Source organism: Acanthisitta chloris, unplaced genomic scaffold, assembly GCF_000695815.1.
Source record: "Acanthisitta chloris isolate BGI_N310 unplaced genomic scaffold, ASM69581v1 scaffold2724, whole genome shotgun sequence".
Lineage (NCBI taxonomy): Eukaryota > Metazoa > Chordata > Aves > Passeriformes > Acanthisittidae > Acanthisitta > Acanthisitta chloris.
Genome location: NW_008667497.1, coordinates 40,337 through 60,348, shown reverse-complemented (window position 1 = coordinate 60,348; position 20,012 = coordinate 40,337). Strand labels below are relative to the sequence as shown.

General features: G+C 39.6%; 1 protein-coding gene across 1 annotated transcript in view; it reads left to right on the top strand.

Moving 5' to 3' along the window:
• ME1 (malic enzyme 1, NADP(+)-dependent, cytosolic) overlaps positions 1-20,012 on the top strand; it is a 118,909-nt gene that overhangs the window by 64,702 nt on the left and 34,195 nt on the right. The window contains 1 exon segment of the mRNA XM_009072510.1: positions 13,411-13,520. Coding sequence (XP_009070758.1) covers positions 13,411-13,520 — 110 coding nt within the window.

The window sequence follows — 20,012 nt, the reverse complement described above, 5'->3', positions numbered from 1 at the left end:
CCTGCTTCTATGGAGCTTTGGTCCTACCTCTACCTCATCTGCTACCAGTTTTTTTCATGTTTTGATTAAGAGGAATTATTTTTCTTCTTTAATGTGGAATGCCTTCTCCTGTTACATCTGCAACAAAACTTTTCATTTCCTTCAGACTGCCATATCAGCCATCCTGTAGAGTGCTGAGTGTGTCAACTGGTGTGAGTGTTTGGAATGGTATGTTATTTAAGCATTCTTCTAGCCATGGTCAGTGTGCTGCAAGTTTATAAAGACAGAAGACATTTTTGTAAACAAGTTGGACCTTCTGCATAAAATGAGGCATTTGATTGGAATCAGTTGTTTTTGTTATTTAATTCTTTAATTATAGACATCAGAAATGGTCAGAGTTCTGCAGCGCTGGTTATGCTATAACTAATATAAAGGTGAGATTACAATATCCATATTTGATAATCACTTATCTGTACAGCCCTTATTTTTGTTAACCTTTTTGGCTGTGATAATTGCTGAGCAATGGTATATGTCCATTACTTATAGATCTTCTGAAAATTTTTTGTCAAATCCAGAATAGTTTTCTTCACTTTAGGTCCTTAGCTTATAAATTTACATTTGGTCACATTAAAATAAACATATTTTTCTCTTTGCCCAGCTTATAAAATAGCATCCTGTTTCATAATTTATGACAACCTCAATCATTGTCACATGACACAAAGACTACTTTTCCCCATGGTTTTGTTATTATGAATATTTAATAATTTTGTGCCTAAGCATAAATTCCTATAGGGCTCACTGGAGGGGTCAATGCTTCTCTTTGTTTTTCTTCCTTCCCATCTTCTTCTATTTAGTTGCCCCTAGATGTGTCTTCCATGATACTTAGATTGTGTGTAATGGAGAGCAGAGATTTAGTTATATAGTTTAATTATCAAGAATGCAAATAGAGTGGAGTGGAAAAAAGGTCACATGCTTAAGATATATTGCATAAAAGCATCCTAGAACCCATGTAGATGGTGTTCTTGGAAAAGACTCAAAAAAGAAATTGGATGTTAGATGTCCTTTGGGCCTCTGTCTGACACAAGAGTGCAGAAGAGTTTGTGCTGTACTGTGACACACTGATCTAGTGTTTTCTGGAGTAATGCCATCCCCAAAGACAGTGCGACTGGCTTCAGGCAATCATAAATGTCAAGGTTATTTCTTGATGCATAGAAAACCTCTGACCAGGATGATGGCATAAACTGCATTGTCACAGCATAATTTTGAAGAACTTTTAAAGCATACAGGATAGATTCAGATTTTGTCTGGACAGATTTGTTTTTCTAATGCAGTGCTGAGGATAAGACACAGAAACGATCTTGATACCAACGTAGCAGATGTTCCATGCTTTCTTCTTTTCCCCTCTGAGCCAGAGTGAAACTGAAAAGTTGGCTGGAATAGGTCATAGAATCATAGATCAAAAGTAGGCTGCAAGTTTTCATGTTATTAACTGTAGAAACTTAAAATCAGTAATTGTAAAACGTACAAAAATATTCTCTTGAAAGCTGCATCCCTCAGGCTTGGAGAAATATGAGAGACTTAAAGAACCAGTTTCTTTACCACCAAGTACCATAAAAGTATGTAGTCCCAAATGGCTTCTCAGATATCCTTCCTGAGGTTACAAGTCTTTGTCTGATCCTGACAATTCTCCATTGAAGTTGGTCTTTTCTAGGCTGTGGAATAAGAGCTCTATTGTGAAGTACAAGGGGTTTCCAGTTGGAGGATTCATACATAATTGAGATTACAGTGCAAAGGCAGTGTAGCATGCCATGTTTGCTGTGGGACCATTGTAGAAGATGGAATTTTGTTCATCATGTGCAACTTCATGACATGTCAGGTACCTCCAACTTGAGGCATTAAACCCCTCACAATTAATGTGATGTGGAGAGCCACTGAAGTTGTAATCCAGAAGGAGGAAAGATGAAGAAACTTTTAAAAATATAACTGTTCTAGCTTATATGCATACAGAATAAATCCTTTTTCCCCCTCCCCCTTGAATTAGTGATGTTAAGTGAAGACCAGCATCAAGTCTAGGCATAAGAGAGTTACTCTTGTGTACAGTAGAGGACTTTTCTTCATAAGTACAATATAGATCACCTGGCTGTGGTTCTAAAGACATTCGTGTCAAGGGATATGGGTTTGGCACTGGAAAGCTAGCCAAATACTATGCTATCATAACTCTCTATAACTCTGGTTGCTTACATAAAAGTTATTTCTCTGTCTGCAAAATTCATCTTGCCTAATTGGGGAAGAAATACATCGTTGTATTATGTCAAATAATTGATGCTTTACACATTATATGGTTAGTTAGATTTTATCATCCATATTCACCTGGAGTGCTGTATCCAGTTCTGGGTTCCCCAGTACAAGGGAGACATACTGGAAAATGACTGCTGAAGTGACACTAAAATGATGGACTGGAGCATCTCTCCTGTGAGGGGAGACTGAGAGCTGAGGCTTTTTAGCCCAGTGAAGCAGCAGCTCAGAGGGATCTCATCAGTGTGTATAAATATTGGAAGGGAGGGTTTAAAGCAGACAGAGCCAAGCTGTTTATAAGTGGCATCCAGTGACAGAACAAGAAAAAATAAAGACACACATTGTGCTTAAATGTAAGAGAAGTTTCATCTTAAGAAAAAAACGTTTTACTGACAGGATAACCAAGCATTGACACAGGTTGCCCAAAAGGGTTGTGGAGTTTCCATCCCTGCAGATATCCAAAAGCTGTCTGGATGTGGTCCTGCACACCCTGCTTTAGTTGTCTGTGCCTGAGCTGTTGGATTGATGAGTTGATCTCCAGAGGTGCCTGCAGCCTCAGCCATTCTGTGATTCTGTGATATTCCACTGTAATACTCACAGTTCTTCAAATCAAACAGCCTGCTGTCTAAATAATGCTTTGAAAATAGTAAGATCCTTCTTCCTTAAAATTCTACGTTTTTCCATTTCTTCAGTCTAACCTTCAGTAAGCTTGTTTTCTGTCATGTGCAATTTGTATTGCAGGTATATTAGGTATTTTAATGCCTTAAAAACACCATCAAGAGTTTGTGGAGTGAGAGATATGTTTCATAAATGATCAAACAGTACAAATATTGTGGAATGTATTTCATCAATCAGAAATGCTTTAAGTATTCCTGTTACAACGTCCCTTTGACATTTCTGAAAGCTCATTACTTCTTTGCCTGTTAGCAGTCAAAGTGAAGGCTGTCAGTGGTGGAACTGAGATTTCCATCAGTTCATTATAGCTTAAATACAGGGGGAAAGAGCAGATGTGCTGCCCCAGGCTTTTGACTAATTTGGCTATCCAACTGCATCTTTTATTTTCGGGAAAGTATCTGTAAACTCATACAAATATAATCAAATATATAAGCAAGTACAGTCATCTTGGTTTAACCTCCTAAGGCCACTTAGCAATCTTGAGGTTCTGGCAAAAGATACAATATCTTTTCTAAAAAGACCTTGCATTTGCTATAAATCACTCAGGCCTGATTCAGTAAGGCATCAAAGCAGGCACTTAAAGCAAAGGAGTAGTCCTGTTAACCCAAGCTGGAATTCTCATATGTTTAAGTAATACCTTCATAAATTAGCCTTTATTGAAGTAGTATTTTTAAATGCTATCAGACTCAGTTAAATAAATACAATTGAAAAATTATTAGGAAACTTTCTGATGTAGAATTATCAGCCAAGGATCTCATTTTATTTTTGTTGCTGTAATGCAGGGCCTTCCCCCTTTTTGGAAAGTGGGGGAAATTAGTGTCTGGGCAGAGAATACATGAAGGATCATTCTCAGGAAAATAAAATGCAGCTTGTATAAGCAAAATGGCACGTTAAAGTACACAGAGTTAATGCAAATCTGATTTGTGCTGCCAAATTGAAACCTTTACCTCTTCCAAGTGTGGCTCTCATTTTAATACAGAAATCTGAGAACCTGTCCAGAGAAGCATTTCTTGCCTGGATTTATAAATCCAGGCTTTTGGAATAGATGGTTTCACTAATGCAGTAATTATGAATAGTAATATATATATATAACACAATATCTTTCATACTATAAGAGAACCTTCCTGTGCAATTGTTAACCTCTATTCAAGTGCTGCTGCACTTACTCTCTTTGATAACTTTTGCAAACTTTAGAGCATTGAAAATTTTATTTGTTAAGTGTGCAGGTGCAAGTCAACACCAGGGCAAAACTCAGAACTGTAGCTTTGTAGTGTTTTTCTTGGCAAAATAAAATTCTTGAAAATCTAACCCAGTTATAATCACAGACTTTTAAAGATTGCAGTCATGAAGTAGCCAGGAAACACCCATTTGAAACCATATTCAAATGCTTTTAAGCTGTGTAGGATGACTTATCAAACAGTGTAATATATTTTATATACCCTTTTTTGATAACGACAGCCACTTAATGAAAATAAAAAAATAAACTTGAAGGGCTTAATCAAGATCACTCTATATTTTGGGAAGGACAAGAAGTGGCACACACCTTTAACTGCAGCTAAAGATTCATGAAGAATAAAGCTACTTACTATTTCCAGCTAAGATGGATTGCTGTCTTGATTCTCTGTTTTTCTGATTTAGCCTGCTCAGACACTTGACCAATCCATCTGTTCAATACCCTTCCCTCCCTCAGCCAAAAGTGTCACAGTGCCAAGCCTCTAAAGAAGAATAGAAGAGGCTGAAAGAAAAAAAAATCTCAGATCATCTGTTTCAAATCTGCATTCATCTCTTTTAAGTTTATGTAAAACTGAAGGTAATTTGAGATTGTTCTTTCGTCTAAGTCACAGTTAAAGCAACTAAGCAGTAACACTGGAAAAAGCAGTAGAATAGCCAGGAGAAGTGGAATTGCATTTTCAGGCTCGTGGAGTTTTACTTTAGACTTAGGTGAGGTCAGGGTCAGGTAACAAGTGACCAAACACAAATTCATGAGAAAGCGTCACAGTAATTCAATTTGCTGTTTATTGAAATTCACGTGGAACTTTTTTTTTCTCAAGGGGGAAAGCTACCAAAATTTACAGTATCATTTTCTTCTTCTTTAGATTTAACCTGAGTGTTAGGCAAGCCCACATACCTCTGTGTTTGTGAAAGTTTGTGTGATGTGTTTTTTCATGGTAGTGATTTAATCTGCTGAGGCTGATGTGTGTGTATGTCAAGAACTAAGAGTTTGGCTCATGTTTGACTTTGTGAAATTTCAAAAGCATAACTTACTTGTCTAATGTGCATTATACCATGTACTGTGTCATCCAGCCACCTTTCTGCTGAGGGGACTGTTTCACAGTGGAGAGGAGGCAACATGATGCAATCCAGCATAGGAAATCAATTTGACAGTACTCAGTGCAAGTTCCTATGGAAGAGAGAGGTGGATTTATGTTACATGATCTCTAAATAAGTTGATTTTGCTTATTCCTTCTCATACCTGCCTACTCAGAGGATTAGTATGTGTTCATGTGATCTGGCCAGGATCACTCATGTGCAGCTCTGAAGGCAAAAGGGCCCTGAATGTTGAGTCCTCAGTGCTTTTTCTGTGCTTCTGGTAATAAGTGGTGGTAAACTTGTTTTTATACAGGTCTTCTTTGCCTTTTGGATCCAATAGCTAAGCTGGCACATTATTTTGCCTCAGGGTGTTGCTTACATCAGCCTCCATAAATTCTTTATGTCTGCTGTCCATTTGCCAGTGTGTCATGTTGAATTTCTTCAGACTTGCTGTACCCAAAGGATAAGGAGTGGCTTATGTGATGTGCTGTGATAGTGAATTGCTGGTGTTCTCTTCTGCTGATGTCAAGGGGTAGAGTACTGGTCCCAGAGTTGGCTGTGCTGTGGCCTTACCAGAGCTCAGGCTTACTCATTCTGATGTAAGGGAGACTCTTTTAGTTTTCCTGCAGTTAATTTTGTCCTTTGTGATCTGTGTGCCATTGTTTTTACCATTGTTTTGCTGCTGCTCCCAGTAGTGCATGCATTTCCATCCATACTTCATTCATACCACCCTCCCTAATTCTAAGATTCCATACGTGTGAGCTGGAAGAGTCCAAGTTATGATCAAGCCAAGATTCTGATTACATTGTTGTGTGCAGTACTTCAGAACAAATATCAAAATCAAAAATAAAATACAAATAGTTTTGCAACCAGAAGAAATAAAACCTTGCAATGGTGGTAACTTACTGTTAATTATTTCACAGCCTTTATATGTTACAGCCCTGAGACATCTGAGAGTTAATTCTATCAGGTATTGAAATAGAAGAAATCTAGGTCAGGTTCCCTAGTGACCATCCATGTTAATCCTTTAACAGCACTTTGAAAATGTACAAAAGCTTGTTTAGAAGTGTTTTCAACTTACAGTTTCAATAGGATGGACTTTTAAGACTTCCATTTAAAGAGCAAGTGGTCCTTGCTGCGGAGTATCGTGCAGCCAAACTGATGAAAAATAAAGTTAAAAAATAGTAAATTACTATTCTTGTAGTAATTGTTTATGTTAGTGTGCCACAAAAAAAATCAATTTAATTACCTTTTTTTTCATAAGAGAAGCCCTTTATGTAAATAGTGCCTGACTGTGGGCAGAGAATCTGGTTTTGCTTCTCTGCTTATGAGCAACAACCTCCAGGACTACCAACCACAATACCTTCCTAATAGAATACCACTCTGCTCCTAAGCCTTGCTATTCCCAAAGCCTGTGAATTCTATACATGAAGCAATGCTGTTGGCTGGGGAAAAAGAAAGGGAGAAATTATGAATCATCTCCAGCCCATTCTCCTCACTACTCCTGGGACAGAAAGGCCATGGAGGTACATATTAAACCTGTTTGGGACAGCAAAAGAGCAAGCAGAAGTGTTAGAAGCACTGGTACAAAGTAGGGCTGTGCTGCAGACACTAGAGCACTGTGGTTGTGGCAGGAAATAATAACATGGGATGGTTTTGTAGAATTATATTTCCTTAAGAGAACGTGAATGAAACAAGAGTTTGCTGCTGGTACTAGGGTGGGTCTTAAATGCTGTCATCTCCCCTGCCCCCATGCCTACTTTGGATATGTACTGAGCTCATGGTGGTGAGGATTGGTTTGGAAACAGAAAATGGCTATAAAAAAAAGTCCTATGAAAGTAAATGCTTTCTGTAGATAAAATAAAACCAACGGCTGCCTACAGAAGTATTAAAAAAAAGAGATTTAAATAGAGTCATTCATGTGGAAACAGAGATGTTGACAGTTTCTATTAAGTTCTTTAGAAAATCTCTTCCTGTGAAGAATGTCCGGTCTGACTTGCTGGTCCAACTCAAGGCAGAGAAAGTTATTTGTAATTTAATGATACATCTTACAGGAAGGTATTTGCATTGTACCACTGGCTAGAGCTCAGTGCAGCTTGGACAGATTTTTGTCCTGTGCAGCTGTAGCACATCAGGCAGTTAGAGAGGTAGCATGAGTAGTAACATCTGCTGCAGTGGGGCTGGGATGCTTGCTGGAGGGTATCTCATCTTGGCTACCTCTTTCCATGGAACATGTAGCACTTAGTATGGAAAACTCTATCCCCCTCGTTCAAATTGTGTTGAATTTAACCAGCAGGTTAAAATTGTAGTGGAAGAGGTGCTAGGATGGATGTATGACCTCATTGCAGCATTTCAGTTGCTTAATGAAAGGAAGTTAAAGATAGCTTGGGGGAGAGGAGGAGAAGCCATCCAGGTCCTGAGAGCTGTCAGGGGGGAATATGGGAAGGCATCCTTTCATGAAAGCCCTGGCACAAGGAGGAGTTTGCAGCAGCAGACTTATGCTTTAAGTTTTGAGCAGTGGGATATATGGCAATGAGCAAACTTAGAGCATTTGGAGCAGGGGGGAAGGACATGATTTCCACATCGTCCTGGTGCACTATAAATGGTTCTGGCTGGCAGAGCAGCTGCATGACGCACAAGGCAAGGGAGAGAATGCCAATGTTGCTATCATTTTGGTTTGCTACTTCTTAGGAATGGGTGGCAGCAACCACTTCTGGTTGTTTCTAAGGCTTTTTCAGTTCCAGGCATGTATGAACAAAAAATGTAGTCAAATAGGATTTTGGAAGCTCTAAAACGTAAAAAGCAACCACTTGTTCCTTTAGGAAGGTTTCCAGAACAATGGCTGGCAGTAAGAACAAATGATCCAAATATATTTCCAGAAAAATTTCTTAGCTGTAGAAGTAAGCATGGATTTTACTGATCATATGGTTTGAATTCAAAATGATGCCCAAACTTTTATAGCTCCCACAGGATTCTTGAGGGTTTTCCCTATTTGAGGTTCTTAAGAGCATTGAGTTGCCAAAATGCTAGTACTGTATATTTGGGATGGTTAAAGAGCTGTGGACATTTTTCTCCAGCTTGTTACATAAAGATATACTCTGTAGAATAATTTGAAATATTAACATTGTTGTCACAGACAACTGAATATAAATTTATTTATAAATGAGGAAAGCTAAAATAAGACTGTCACAAAAAAAAATATGTTGTAAATGGGGAGAAAGATTGGAAACATTGTTTTCTGGCAGCCACACATTATTCAGTGGGATAGTTCTTTTTAGTCCATTGTCCAGCATTTCCCTCCCATGCTTGATGACATATCTGATGTTGCATGCTTGCCACCTCTCTTGTCTGCATTTTCTCTTCATAACAAAAAAAAAGCAAATACGACTTTGAACCTCTGTCCAGTTGGATCCTGATTCAGACTGCCTGTGTGACTTGGAGCAGGAGACTAAGATCCAAGTACACAGAAAGGCGTGGGTGACAGAACAGGATTTACAAGGGAGAACTGTGATCTGGATTATCACTTTCTAGGGACAGTTTATGTTTGTTTAATCAGCTACTGCGGTGACACATCCTAAACAGGAATTCACAGCTACAGAGTGCTTGCAAAAATCCATCAGTCCTAGCCAGGACTCAAGCCAAGCTATTGCTATCAGAGAAGTGTTTTCCAGAGCACAATACCAGTTAAGAATTCATTAGGGCATTTGTTATGGTTCCACACTGAGGAGGAATGTCTCCCAAACTGTATTTTCTGTTTCTAGTTTTGGTAGTGTAGGGCTAGATCCTATCACTTCTTCAGGTGTTCTGGTTAAGACAGTTGATGCCCACTTGGATAGGTTCTTTCTTTCTATTTCTACCACCTTTCTTTATGAAAATACATGTTAATTATATGTTCCTTCAGTTCCCCAGTTATCTCCTATGTGTTGCTGGGTCACAAGCAGTGGTAGCTGGAGAACTGTTGTCTCTGTTTTGGACAAACAGTAATGCAGATTTTGTAGGTGTCTCATATTATACACAGCATTGTAACCAAATACAATGCCTGCTTGCCCCTGTGACTCTTACTGTTGGTGGCATGTTAAAATAAAGAAGTTTTTATGTCACACTGTAAACAGACAATCATAACCATTCAATGGTGGTTTTAAATCTGTCACTTGTGTGTGGATCTGCCTCTGCATCATCTGAGAAAACTCAGTGAAGTCAGTCTGTGCCATATCTCTATCAAGTATTGATGATAGACATTAAGATGGTCATGTTTTAGGATAGCTGTGTTGTTTGTTTTCTCTTTCCATGACGTTTGAAAGATAGTACAAATTACAGCACTGCACTGGCTCACAGTTGATGGAATTCGGGTGGTTTGGAAGGCACAACAGGATTGGATGACTGCATGTGGGCAAACAATAAAGTGCTTGGTTCCCTTCTCATCCAGCAGTGACTTGTCATCCATACCCACCTATGAAGAGGAGCACATCCAAACTGAAAATTTGCAGTGACAACAGGGTATGAGTTGCAAACAGAGAGGACATGTTCTGCTTCCATGAGGGTTGATTGGAACAGTTTGCCTTCACAGTGGAGAAACCACAAGATAAACCTGTTCATCGGAGTGTGAAAAGTGTGGAAGGTTATTGCAGAGTGATACAGGGAAGAACGTGGGTCTCCGCTTGTTGGCTGGGAACGTTGTTTTAGCATTTGGCATAACTTTCTGCTCTAAGTGATTGTGATAGTAAGATGTGGAAGTCATAGAAGACTTGATGGCTCTTTTGGAATGGTTGCTGCTTCCAGAACTGTGTGACACCTTAGTAACCAATTCATTATTGCAAGGGGATATTCTGGAATGCCAGATATTATCTAGTTTGTATTACCTCATCTGTATGTCTCATCTGTTAGTGGTTTTGAGAATGGGAATACTCCAAGCAGAGAAACACTGTGTAATTTTCTTGTCTATCATGGGTAGCCAGCAACTGGATTTGATTAGACTATTTTAAGAACATAGGCCTCACAGTTCACAAGTCTTGTGAGGTACTACTGGACATGGGCAGTGCTGAAGTCTCAGGTTTTTACCTGGATGTCGTGTACTACACTTGCAATGAATAAGTATGCTGCTCAAATTTTTCTGCTATGATACCAAAATCTCAGAGGCCCAGAGTCAGACTGCCTGCATTTTTTCCATTTTAATTAAACAGCCATGGTATCTGGCTCAGAGGATTAGTATGGATAGTGTGTCCAGGATAGGATGAGTGTTTTCTACAGGGACACTCATTTAATATAACTCACAGGGAGTTTTGGTCTCTGCCTGCAAAGGTAATGGACAAGAAAATGGAGCAAAATCAAATGGAATGTTATGGGACAAGAAAATGGAGCAAAATCAAATGCAGATGAGAAAATGGAATGTTATATACGATAAAATAAAGAAACAGACTGGCTTAATGACATCCAAGAAACACATCTAACCAAGCTCCAGGATTCCAGAGTGTTAATCTCGTTAGTTTCGTATTATTACACAACTGTCACCTCCTGGACCCTTATGGAATCACAGAAATTCATGTCAGAAACTGAATCAGGTTAGAAATTTAAAATAATTATTGAAAGTAGCTTCAGTTTCATATTTGAACTCAGTTGTGATTTATTGGACTGATTTACTGACTCGCCAAATTCTCTTTTGAACAGTTGCCTGTCATTATGCTGCCGAAGAAGTCCAGGTTATTCCATAAAACCTGAAAATGTCTTTATTTTCAGCAGGGATTACCATTCCTGCCAGTGGAATCTCCATAGATTTGGCTAATTGAAATATGGTTGTAAATATGTTATTTCCATGGAAATTAATTTAGTCACAAGATTTTTTGTCCTTTTTTTCAATACTGATGGTTTTGCTTAATGTGGTTGCCAAACACATATATGGTTTAAAGAAAAACTTGGTTACTGTATTTATATTGAACTGCTCAGTATATGTATGTGTTGCTTTTCTGGATGAAACGAACTGCTTGACTGTCTCTCTTGGATTTGTGCTGTAAGCAAATAAGGAGAACCTTTAGCTCAATCAGGATGTGTGAGTTGAGATCTTGCCCTGTTAGACACTAGTGGTAGTCATTTCATAGCAACACCTGAATGCAGTATTTCTGAAAGTTTTAATCAAATGGTTCCTTCAACTGTGCAAATTGCCATTAGGTTTATTTAAGCATGAAATATCTTTTTTTAAAAGATTTTTTTATCTTGTAATATTATTCCAGGGTGGGATAATGTTTATGTCTTATTTCCAGATCCAAACTTGTACAGAGAGTTTTAGTTCTAACACCGTATTTTAAAGTTTTCATGTTTTAATTTTTCCCCATATGAGACTGATAATATTCAAGTTATATTTGGTTAATTTTTTTCCTGTTCCATGTGTGTAAGCTCGAATTCAGTCTTTACATAGTTTCTGTTTAGAAATGTCTTCATTGTTTTGGAGAGGTTTGTGGGTTTTTTTCTTTTGTTTTATGAAAGTACTTGAAAACACCATATGTGAATGTTAGACAAGGAATCCAGTACTATTAAAAATGCAACTAAGGACTGGAGAATATTTGCAAGGGCCTGTACTGACAGGACAAGGGGGAGTGGCTTCAAACTGAAAGAGAGTAGGTTTAGGTTAGGTATTAGGGAGAAATATTTTACTGTGAAATTGGCACTGGCACGGCACAGGTTTCCCAGAGAAGTTGTGGATACTTCATCCCTGGAAGTGTTCCAGGCCAGGTTGGATGAAGCTGAGCAACCTGGTCTAGTGGAAGATGTCCCTGCCCATGGCAGGGGGGTTGTAACTTTTAAGGTCCCTTTCAAACCAAACCTTTCTATGATTCTATGATTATTATTTTTTTAACAATAAGGAGACTCTACACTCATATATCAATACCTAACAAGTAAACAATTGCCCTGCTGTGCCAATAAGGTTGCTTCTAAAATGAAAGTTAATAAGAAAGAAATTAATATTACTACTGTCTATCACAGAATAATTTGGGTTGGAAGGGACCTCAAAGGTCATCTAGTTACAACATCCCTGCCATGGGCAGGAACACGTTTCAATAGACTGGGTTGCTCAGAGCTTCATCCAACTTGTCCTTGAATGTTTCCAGGTAGATACACCTGTGTTCCTCTTTTTGATAATTTTTAGATGTATTGGAGATGACTTAAGCCTGTTGAAGCCATCATAAACACCTATCTATACTAGAAAAACACTGTTTCCTCCCCATTGGTACTGCAGCCTTGCTATGCAGTGTGTCCAATGCAGCAGCACAGTAAATTGTTTCCAAGAAATTGAGTGATTGGCATTGCCTTTGAGACTGTTACCATGAGGTTCATCAAAAGTTACTTTTCCCATGCTGTTGAACTGACTTAGATAGTCATATCACCTAAATGGTCTCTGATACAACTGCATGGTCTATTCTCAAAATATAGTATATGGAGATTTCAAAGTACTATAGCAAGTGCCAGTTTGAATTGTTTCATTAGCTACAAGGATGAGAAAATATTGAAATGGATTCTTAGCATACTGTTTAAGAAACAGGAGATGTAAGAAATGTGGATAACCTTGCTTTTGCCTATACCCAAAGTTTTAGTGTATGTTAGCCAAGTGTAACTCGATTCAAATTTGCAGCTATCACTTTCCTTCCTTAAATTGTTCTCGCATGTTTATTGTTTGTATGGATTAACTGTGTTACTGATGTTTTGTTATATTGGTGTTCTGTAAGTTATTGATCAATACTTCTTCTTTTGTAATAAGAATGGTCAAGCAGCATGTTGTGAGTGATGTCAGGGTACTGACCTGCATAATGACAATGAAATAAAATCCATGTTCTGAATGTGTTACATTTTTACTACTTTCCTTATAGGACCAACTTTTTTTTGCTCACTGAAGACTTCTATTGAGATGTCTGCAGAAGGATGAAGGCCTTTTCCACTGATCTTTTATTCATAACTTAAAACTGAGTCAATACTGCTTGTAATATAATGATGCCTTCTAGATAGTCTATATGAACATGAAAACACAGAATATAACAGAAACATATTAGTATATGTATGAGTCATATTATACTTGTGTTCAAAATCTGACTGCAAATGTTAATAGCTTTTTAATGTATAATTTGGAATATTTTTTAATGTAATGCATTTTTTTTGTCTTTCTAGATATGGCATGAACTGCCTCATTCAGTTTGAGGATTTTGCCAATGCTAATGCATTCCGCCTCCTGAATAAGTACCGTAACAAGTATTGCACTTTCAATGATGACATTCAAGGTAACAGACTCTCTCGTCTCTTCACTTTTGTGCTTACAAGCCAGAAAAATAAGCCTTAATTGATGTACCAGAGGGAAAGAAATCTATTTGCTTTATTTTATTCAAAGATGTTCAGGTCACATTGGTTTCTGGTGAGCTGTGTTCACTCTTAACCTTTCCACTCTCATTTACACCTCATGCTTTATTTAGATGCTTACTCTTCAGGGTGTTTTTTAAATAATAGTTTAGTATGTGAATGGCTTTCCCATATAAAGCAAATATCAATGCTCAAACCTGGACTGTACCTCCTTCAGTTGTTTTTGTCACAGCAGTGACAACTGCTCCACTGTTCCTCCATGCATTTACCATTGCTTGGTAAATGTCAAACTGTATTTTAGTTCTTAAGCTGACAACTCAGTTAAATATTCATGTAATTCTCCTCACAGTCTCATTCAGTTTTAGAGGGAAATGATTCCCCCTGGCTCTGTTTTCCCATCTGAATAATTTGTGGCAGCTGGCAAAAGGAAACTATCTAGGATGGGAAATGTCAGTGAGGGGGATTCCCCAGTGCTCAATCTAGACAAGCATCTTGTCCCTTCCCTCCCAAGAAGAAAGACAAGCAGGGCTGAATTGGTGGATGCTACTGCTTGGGTTGCCTAATTTCCTGTCAGGAAAAGAGCACTGGAAGTTAACTTTCTCAAGGGCAGTAACTGCACTGGCTTCCATCCTTGGAAGGAGGCTGAGCTCAGATGGACTGATGGGATGGGGAAAGGTACCCTACGAGGGCCCTAGCCACCCGACTACCCTTACCCTCTCATGTTTCCTTGAGTAGATGGATGTCCTCAGCAGTGACAGGATCAAAAATGGGAGTTTAACTCTTCGTTTCTGACAGTTTGCAGTGGTGCTTTAAGCCAAGCATTAGGAGCTTGAGTTTTCCAGAAGTCATTCTTGAGTGATTCTTGGGACCTAGGTCTTATTTCACTAACTCAACACATGGCAATGGAACCAGATAGGTCTTGTCTTTCTGATGTTAGGGACTTGGCTTGCCATGTGAATTATATTTCTGTTACCAGCCTGGCTGAGTTTTACTTGTGCATCTGAAAGAGACTATGGAGGACAACCTCCCAGATGGGAAAGAAACTAATTTAAAAATGTAATTTCCCTTTATAAGAAGCATGGTGCTTCTTACCTGCAGGGTCTGAGTGTAGCCATGGCTACAGCAGTTCAATACAGCAGGCCAAACAGTATCTGAAAGTTTCTCTAGTTGTCTCAGCTCCCACTGGGAATTCTCTTTCCTTGCAGGAAGGTCCTTAGCCCAAATCAGTATGAGACTCAACTGGAGTTCCAAAGAAATGGAAGGGAAGCTTTTCATTAAAAGTGTACGAAGTATGGGTAAACGTAGCTGACAAAGTCTTTTGTTTATTTGCATTTTCAAACCACTACATTCTCTCTCATGCACCTTGGAAGGAGGTGTCTTCATGTTCAGGAGTGTTGGAAGGTATCCATTTGGCTTTTGTCTGAGGTACTGTAGCAGATATTGGTCTTCCTTAGATGTGCAGCCATGTGCAGTCCTTTAATTTATCCAGTTTCTGCAATCTCTTTGTGCTTGTGGGAGTTTTGATGTTTTCGTAAACAATGTCTGGGACTTTTGGGTGCTCCTGTCCTTAATACTCATATAGCTTCCAAAAGGTGAAAGTGGATTCATTTATTTTTCTCTGATCTTTGTTATTTGTAGTCATATCCCCATAAATACCTTCAGTGATGGAATATCAGTCCAAATATAGATCCAGTGATCTTTTATCCCTGTTTCTATTCCAACTTTATAAACCCTAAGGATCTTTCACCTGACAGCTTCAAAGGGAATGAATAGTGCTAAGTTTTTAGTAATCTTTAGAATCAAATTTTTCAGCTTCTAAATGGCATGATTTTTTTTTCAGGCTACTTGAAAGAGTGGCCTTATCTGTATGCAGGTTGTATTTTCTAGCCCTAGAGCAGTAAAGCTGACAAGTAGTGTCAGGCCCAGAAAAGCAAAGAAACACAACACTGCATCTGATTTGACATCATCTTCTGAAGTTAGTGCTTACATGATATTTCAAACCTATTTTCTCCTAGTCCTAATATTTGTCAAGAGAAAGCTACTTCAATGATCAAAGGAAATGTTTAGTTTATTTCATGGAAGGGCTTGAGGCCTTTTCTCACTGCCCCAGGATATCCAGAGAAAGGATACCTATAGATCTGAGTGATGCAATGAGGACCTTTAGGTATCTCAAATCTAAAAGAGATGATATATGATCTTGACTTCTGACAGACACTATAAAAGATAAAGAAAATATGGCAAGCTGAATATGCATCTGCAAGTACTAACTTGGACAAATGCAGTTGCCTTCTCTTAGCTCACAGCTATTTACAGGGTGTCAGCATGGCCCTAACTGACACCACTGCAGAACATTTGGAAAGAGTCTGCCAAAACACTGATCTTATAAAGGCACTAAAGATTGACCATTAAGGGTCACCTATAGACATACTTAAGAATTTCTGGGAACAGTTTTGTCTCCATCACTGCCACAGTAGGGTCACATCCTTTACTTTGGAAAAGCTTTTCAACTTTTTCTGCATCTCCTCTCTGTATTCAAGGAATTGGGAACAAAGGTGAATGGGATTCTGACCAACAGCTGTAAATATGGAATAATAAAATTCTTCTTAATGTAGCATTCTAGAAAGCATCTTTGGTTTTGGATGGGTAGAGAATTTCTTCCCTCTGCAATTATGACAATTTCATATTTATATTTTCAATTTTTCTTTCTAAACACAATAGCAATAATGTTTCCTTGGGGAGAAGATACTCATTTTTTCCCTTGGATTCTTGCCTGGTTTTATTCTGACCACAAAACAGCTTGCTGTTTTTTTTTTTTCCCCTCTCTTAAATACACAGACTGATTTTTGGAAAAGGAAAATCAGTGAAAGCCTTGGGTTTAAAACAAACAGTTTTATCTGATTCTCTCTATTAGAGAACATTTTCCAAAATGGAGGACATTTTGATCATAATTTCCAATATGTGAGAAATATTGCTTCATTTTGTAATGTCCAACTTAGAAATTAGAAGAACCTAGAAATTTCTGAATTAGATTACTTTGCTAGCTTTGTTCATCGCTAGTGTATTTGGGAAAGAGAAGTCTCAAGGACAGAGTGGAATTTTCTGGAAGATATGATATATGATGGTTTTTTTTCTCTCCAACCCCTGCCTGAGAATGGACCAGTGCCAGAAGAAGAATTGGGGCTTGTGTTGCCAAAGCTGTTTATCAGGGTGGAAGATGTTCTCTGCTTGATCACTCTGGAATGAGGCAGGGTTGGGATTCATGGTTTGAAAATGCCCTTAGAGAAACTAACTGGTTCCCTTCCCTGCTGCAGGGGTGTTGAACAGGTCAGGACTGCAGTGTCTGAAATCCTGTTCATGGGTGGGATTGGCTTGGGCCATACCTGCCTGCCCCTAACAAACCCAGCTGGGGCAGTGCAGGGTGTCATAGTCCTCCCTGTCCACACTCATCATGGTTTTGGTGTGTCTGTTTAAAGAGTTTTTTCTACTCAAGCACAGTCAGTGACTTAAGGCAAGTTTGCCTATCTTTAGAGCTGTGCATTTGTTTTACGTGAGTCTCTCGTTGCTTATCGTGTGGTAGCTGGTTGCAGCCATTGCTGACATGGATACCTTTCAAATAGTGACATAAGTTTCTCTAGCCTTGCTGCCTCCATGCAGGTCAATTGTTTCAATTATTTAAATAGTTTGCATTTCTTTCCCCACTCCTCTACTTTAAAATTGTCTCAGTTGATAATGACAAACTTCTGCAGTATAAGCCAATATACATAAAATAAGTGTTTCTCTATGTATTACAGTACTAGAGTTACAGCTCTGTTTCACTGTGCCCACAGTTGCAGTGCTTCCCCCTGTTATGGACACAGAGCCTGTATTTTATGCCAACAAAAATATTTACATGGAGAGATCGTACTGGATTGGATTTAACTTTGGTATCCGTCATGACCTTAGATGTCATTAGTTTTTAACAGCTGTGCTGTTTAATTGGCATCAAGATTTTATGAAAAGAGACCTAAAATAAAAATGTAGAGCACATAAAGTTTATTCTTCCATTTTACATGTGTGTTTTGATTTAAAATATATGCTACATATTCAGCAAACTGACATTTGAATAAGCAGGAAAATTATACCTCAAAGTTATGTTAGGACCAATTTAACATTAAGTCAGTGTTGTTCTCAGAAATTGGAATTTCTCTGTTGCAAGAATTCTCCTTTTTAAGATTTGATTCTTTTCAGCATTAAAATAAAAAATATACATTTGTTACCTGGAAATTCCAGTTCTTGAGATCAAATAGTAAAGAAGGTTTGGGGTTTTTGCTGTGGTTGTGATGGGCATGGGGCTTCCAATTCAGTCTTTGAGCAAGAATTTGACAACTGCAAAGTTGAATGACATGTAATAGCTCATATATTGATATTGTATATCTCAAATTTTGATACAATGTGCGAATGGTAGAAAACATTGTCACCCCATTCTCACCCCATCATCCCTGTCTCCTATGGTTCCATTGTCACTCCGTTGTCACCACCACACTCATCCCATGTCCCCATTGTCACCCCATCAACCCCATTCCAGGGCTCCCATGTCCACATTGTCACTGTCACCTCCACCCCATGTCCCCCATATCCCTATTGTCACTCACCCCATGTCCCCCACTGTCACTCTGTCACCCCCATCCCATGTCTCCCCGTTACCCCATCACTCCCCCTCCCCCCATGTCCCCCTGCCCTGCTCTGGGGACACAAGGGACACCAGTGGGCACTTGGTGACACACACCCCCCATCGCTCGTCACCCTGAGGGGAGAACACGGGATGGAGGACATGGGGAGACAAGGAAGACATGAGGGATGGGGGACATGGGGGGAAATGTGGGGAACACTGGGGACAGGAGGCATACTGGAAGGGGGGAACACAAGGGACAGGGAGGGGACGCAGGGAACATTGGGAGACAAGGGCAGGACAAGGGCAACATGAGGGACGTGGGACATGGGGGGACAAGGGGAGGACACATGGATACAGGGGACATGGAGATGGGTGGAGGGACATGAGGGGACACATGAGGGGCATGAGGCACTGGGGGACATGGTGGATATGGGGCTGACATGGTCATGGGATGAACAGGGACAGGGGACACAGAGACAGGGGGAGACACTGGGGTTACATGGGGGACACAGAGGGACATGCAAGGTTCTTCCTGTTTCCCTCTGGGACCTCTCACGCAGCACCCCCAATCCAACACCCCCACACACCATCAGTGCTCAGGGATGTCATCTTCTGCAGCTGTAGGGGGACACCAAGTGTTACAGGCAACCCCCTGGTCCCCCGAGGTGTTCCCAGTTTGGAGGTCCTCCCAGCCTGATCACCCCCAGGTACCTGGCTGATATCTTCCTCCCTGCTGCAACCATAGTCATCCTCATCCCTGCCATCTGCAAGGGAGGGGCTGGGGGTGCAGGGGGAATTGGTGGGGGCTGGATTGGCTATTGAGGGGTGTTGGGGTCTTGTAGGGTGCTAGAGATTTGTGATGTGCTGGGGACTTGTAGATGTGTGGAACTCATGGGGTGCTGGAGCATCACCAGGTGCTGTGACCTCAGAGGTGCCCAAAGCCCTGCCTGGAACACCCCTGGCTCTGTATATACAAGTATGTGTATGTACAAGTATTCTCCTGTTTCATTTTTTTGCTCATTATGGGATGAAAAAATAAATTCATTCTCACCATTCCTGGGCAACTGTGTCCAGGTCCTTGCTTGAGGAAGGAGTTGCACTAAATGACCTCCCAGACACAGCTGCTGGGATTCTGTATCCCTTTCCAAATAATGCCAAATGGTGGCTATTTTAAAAAGGCTTCATTTCCCCTTCCCCAGAGCCTTTCCCTGCTTTGCACTGCCTGCCTGGTAAAGCTGCAGAGCAGTGCACACACAAAGCTTTGAGAATCCAGTTCATGGCAAGGAGAAGGAGCTCCCATCTCTTAGAAGAGGGGTTTTAATTTCTGACAGTTTGCAGTTTAAGCCAAGCGTTAGGACCTTGAGTTTTCCAGAAGTCATTCTTGAGTGATTTTTGGGATTCTTGAGTCTTATTTCACTAACTCAACACATGGCCGTGGAATCAAATAGCCCTTGTCTTTCTGATGTTAGAGATTTGGCTTGCTACGTGAACTGTATTTCTGTGACCAGCCTGGCTGGTCCAGTATAGATAGGATCTATACTCTCACCTTTTTCCCAGTAAGTGTAGGAGATGGGAATGGATTTTTTTCCCCCCTGGCTCTCTATGAAGTGTTATTTGGATGACTGCATGTGTTAACATGTGATTTCTATTATGCTGTGTATTGAGAAATATGAATCTTATTTTTACCACTTCCTATTCTTTTAGTCCAGAATTAATACCTCAGACTTTAGGATGTGCTGCAGAAATTTCTCTCCTCTTCTTATTT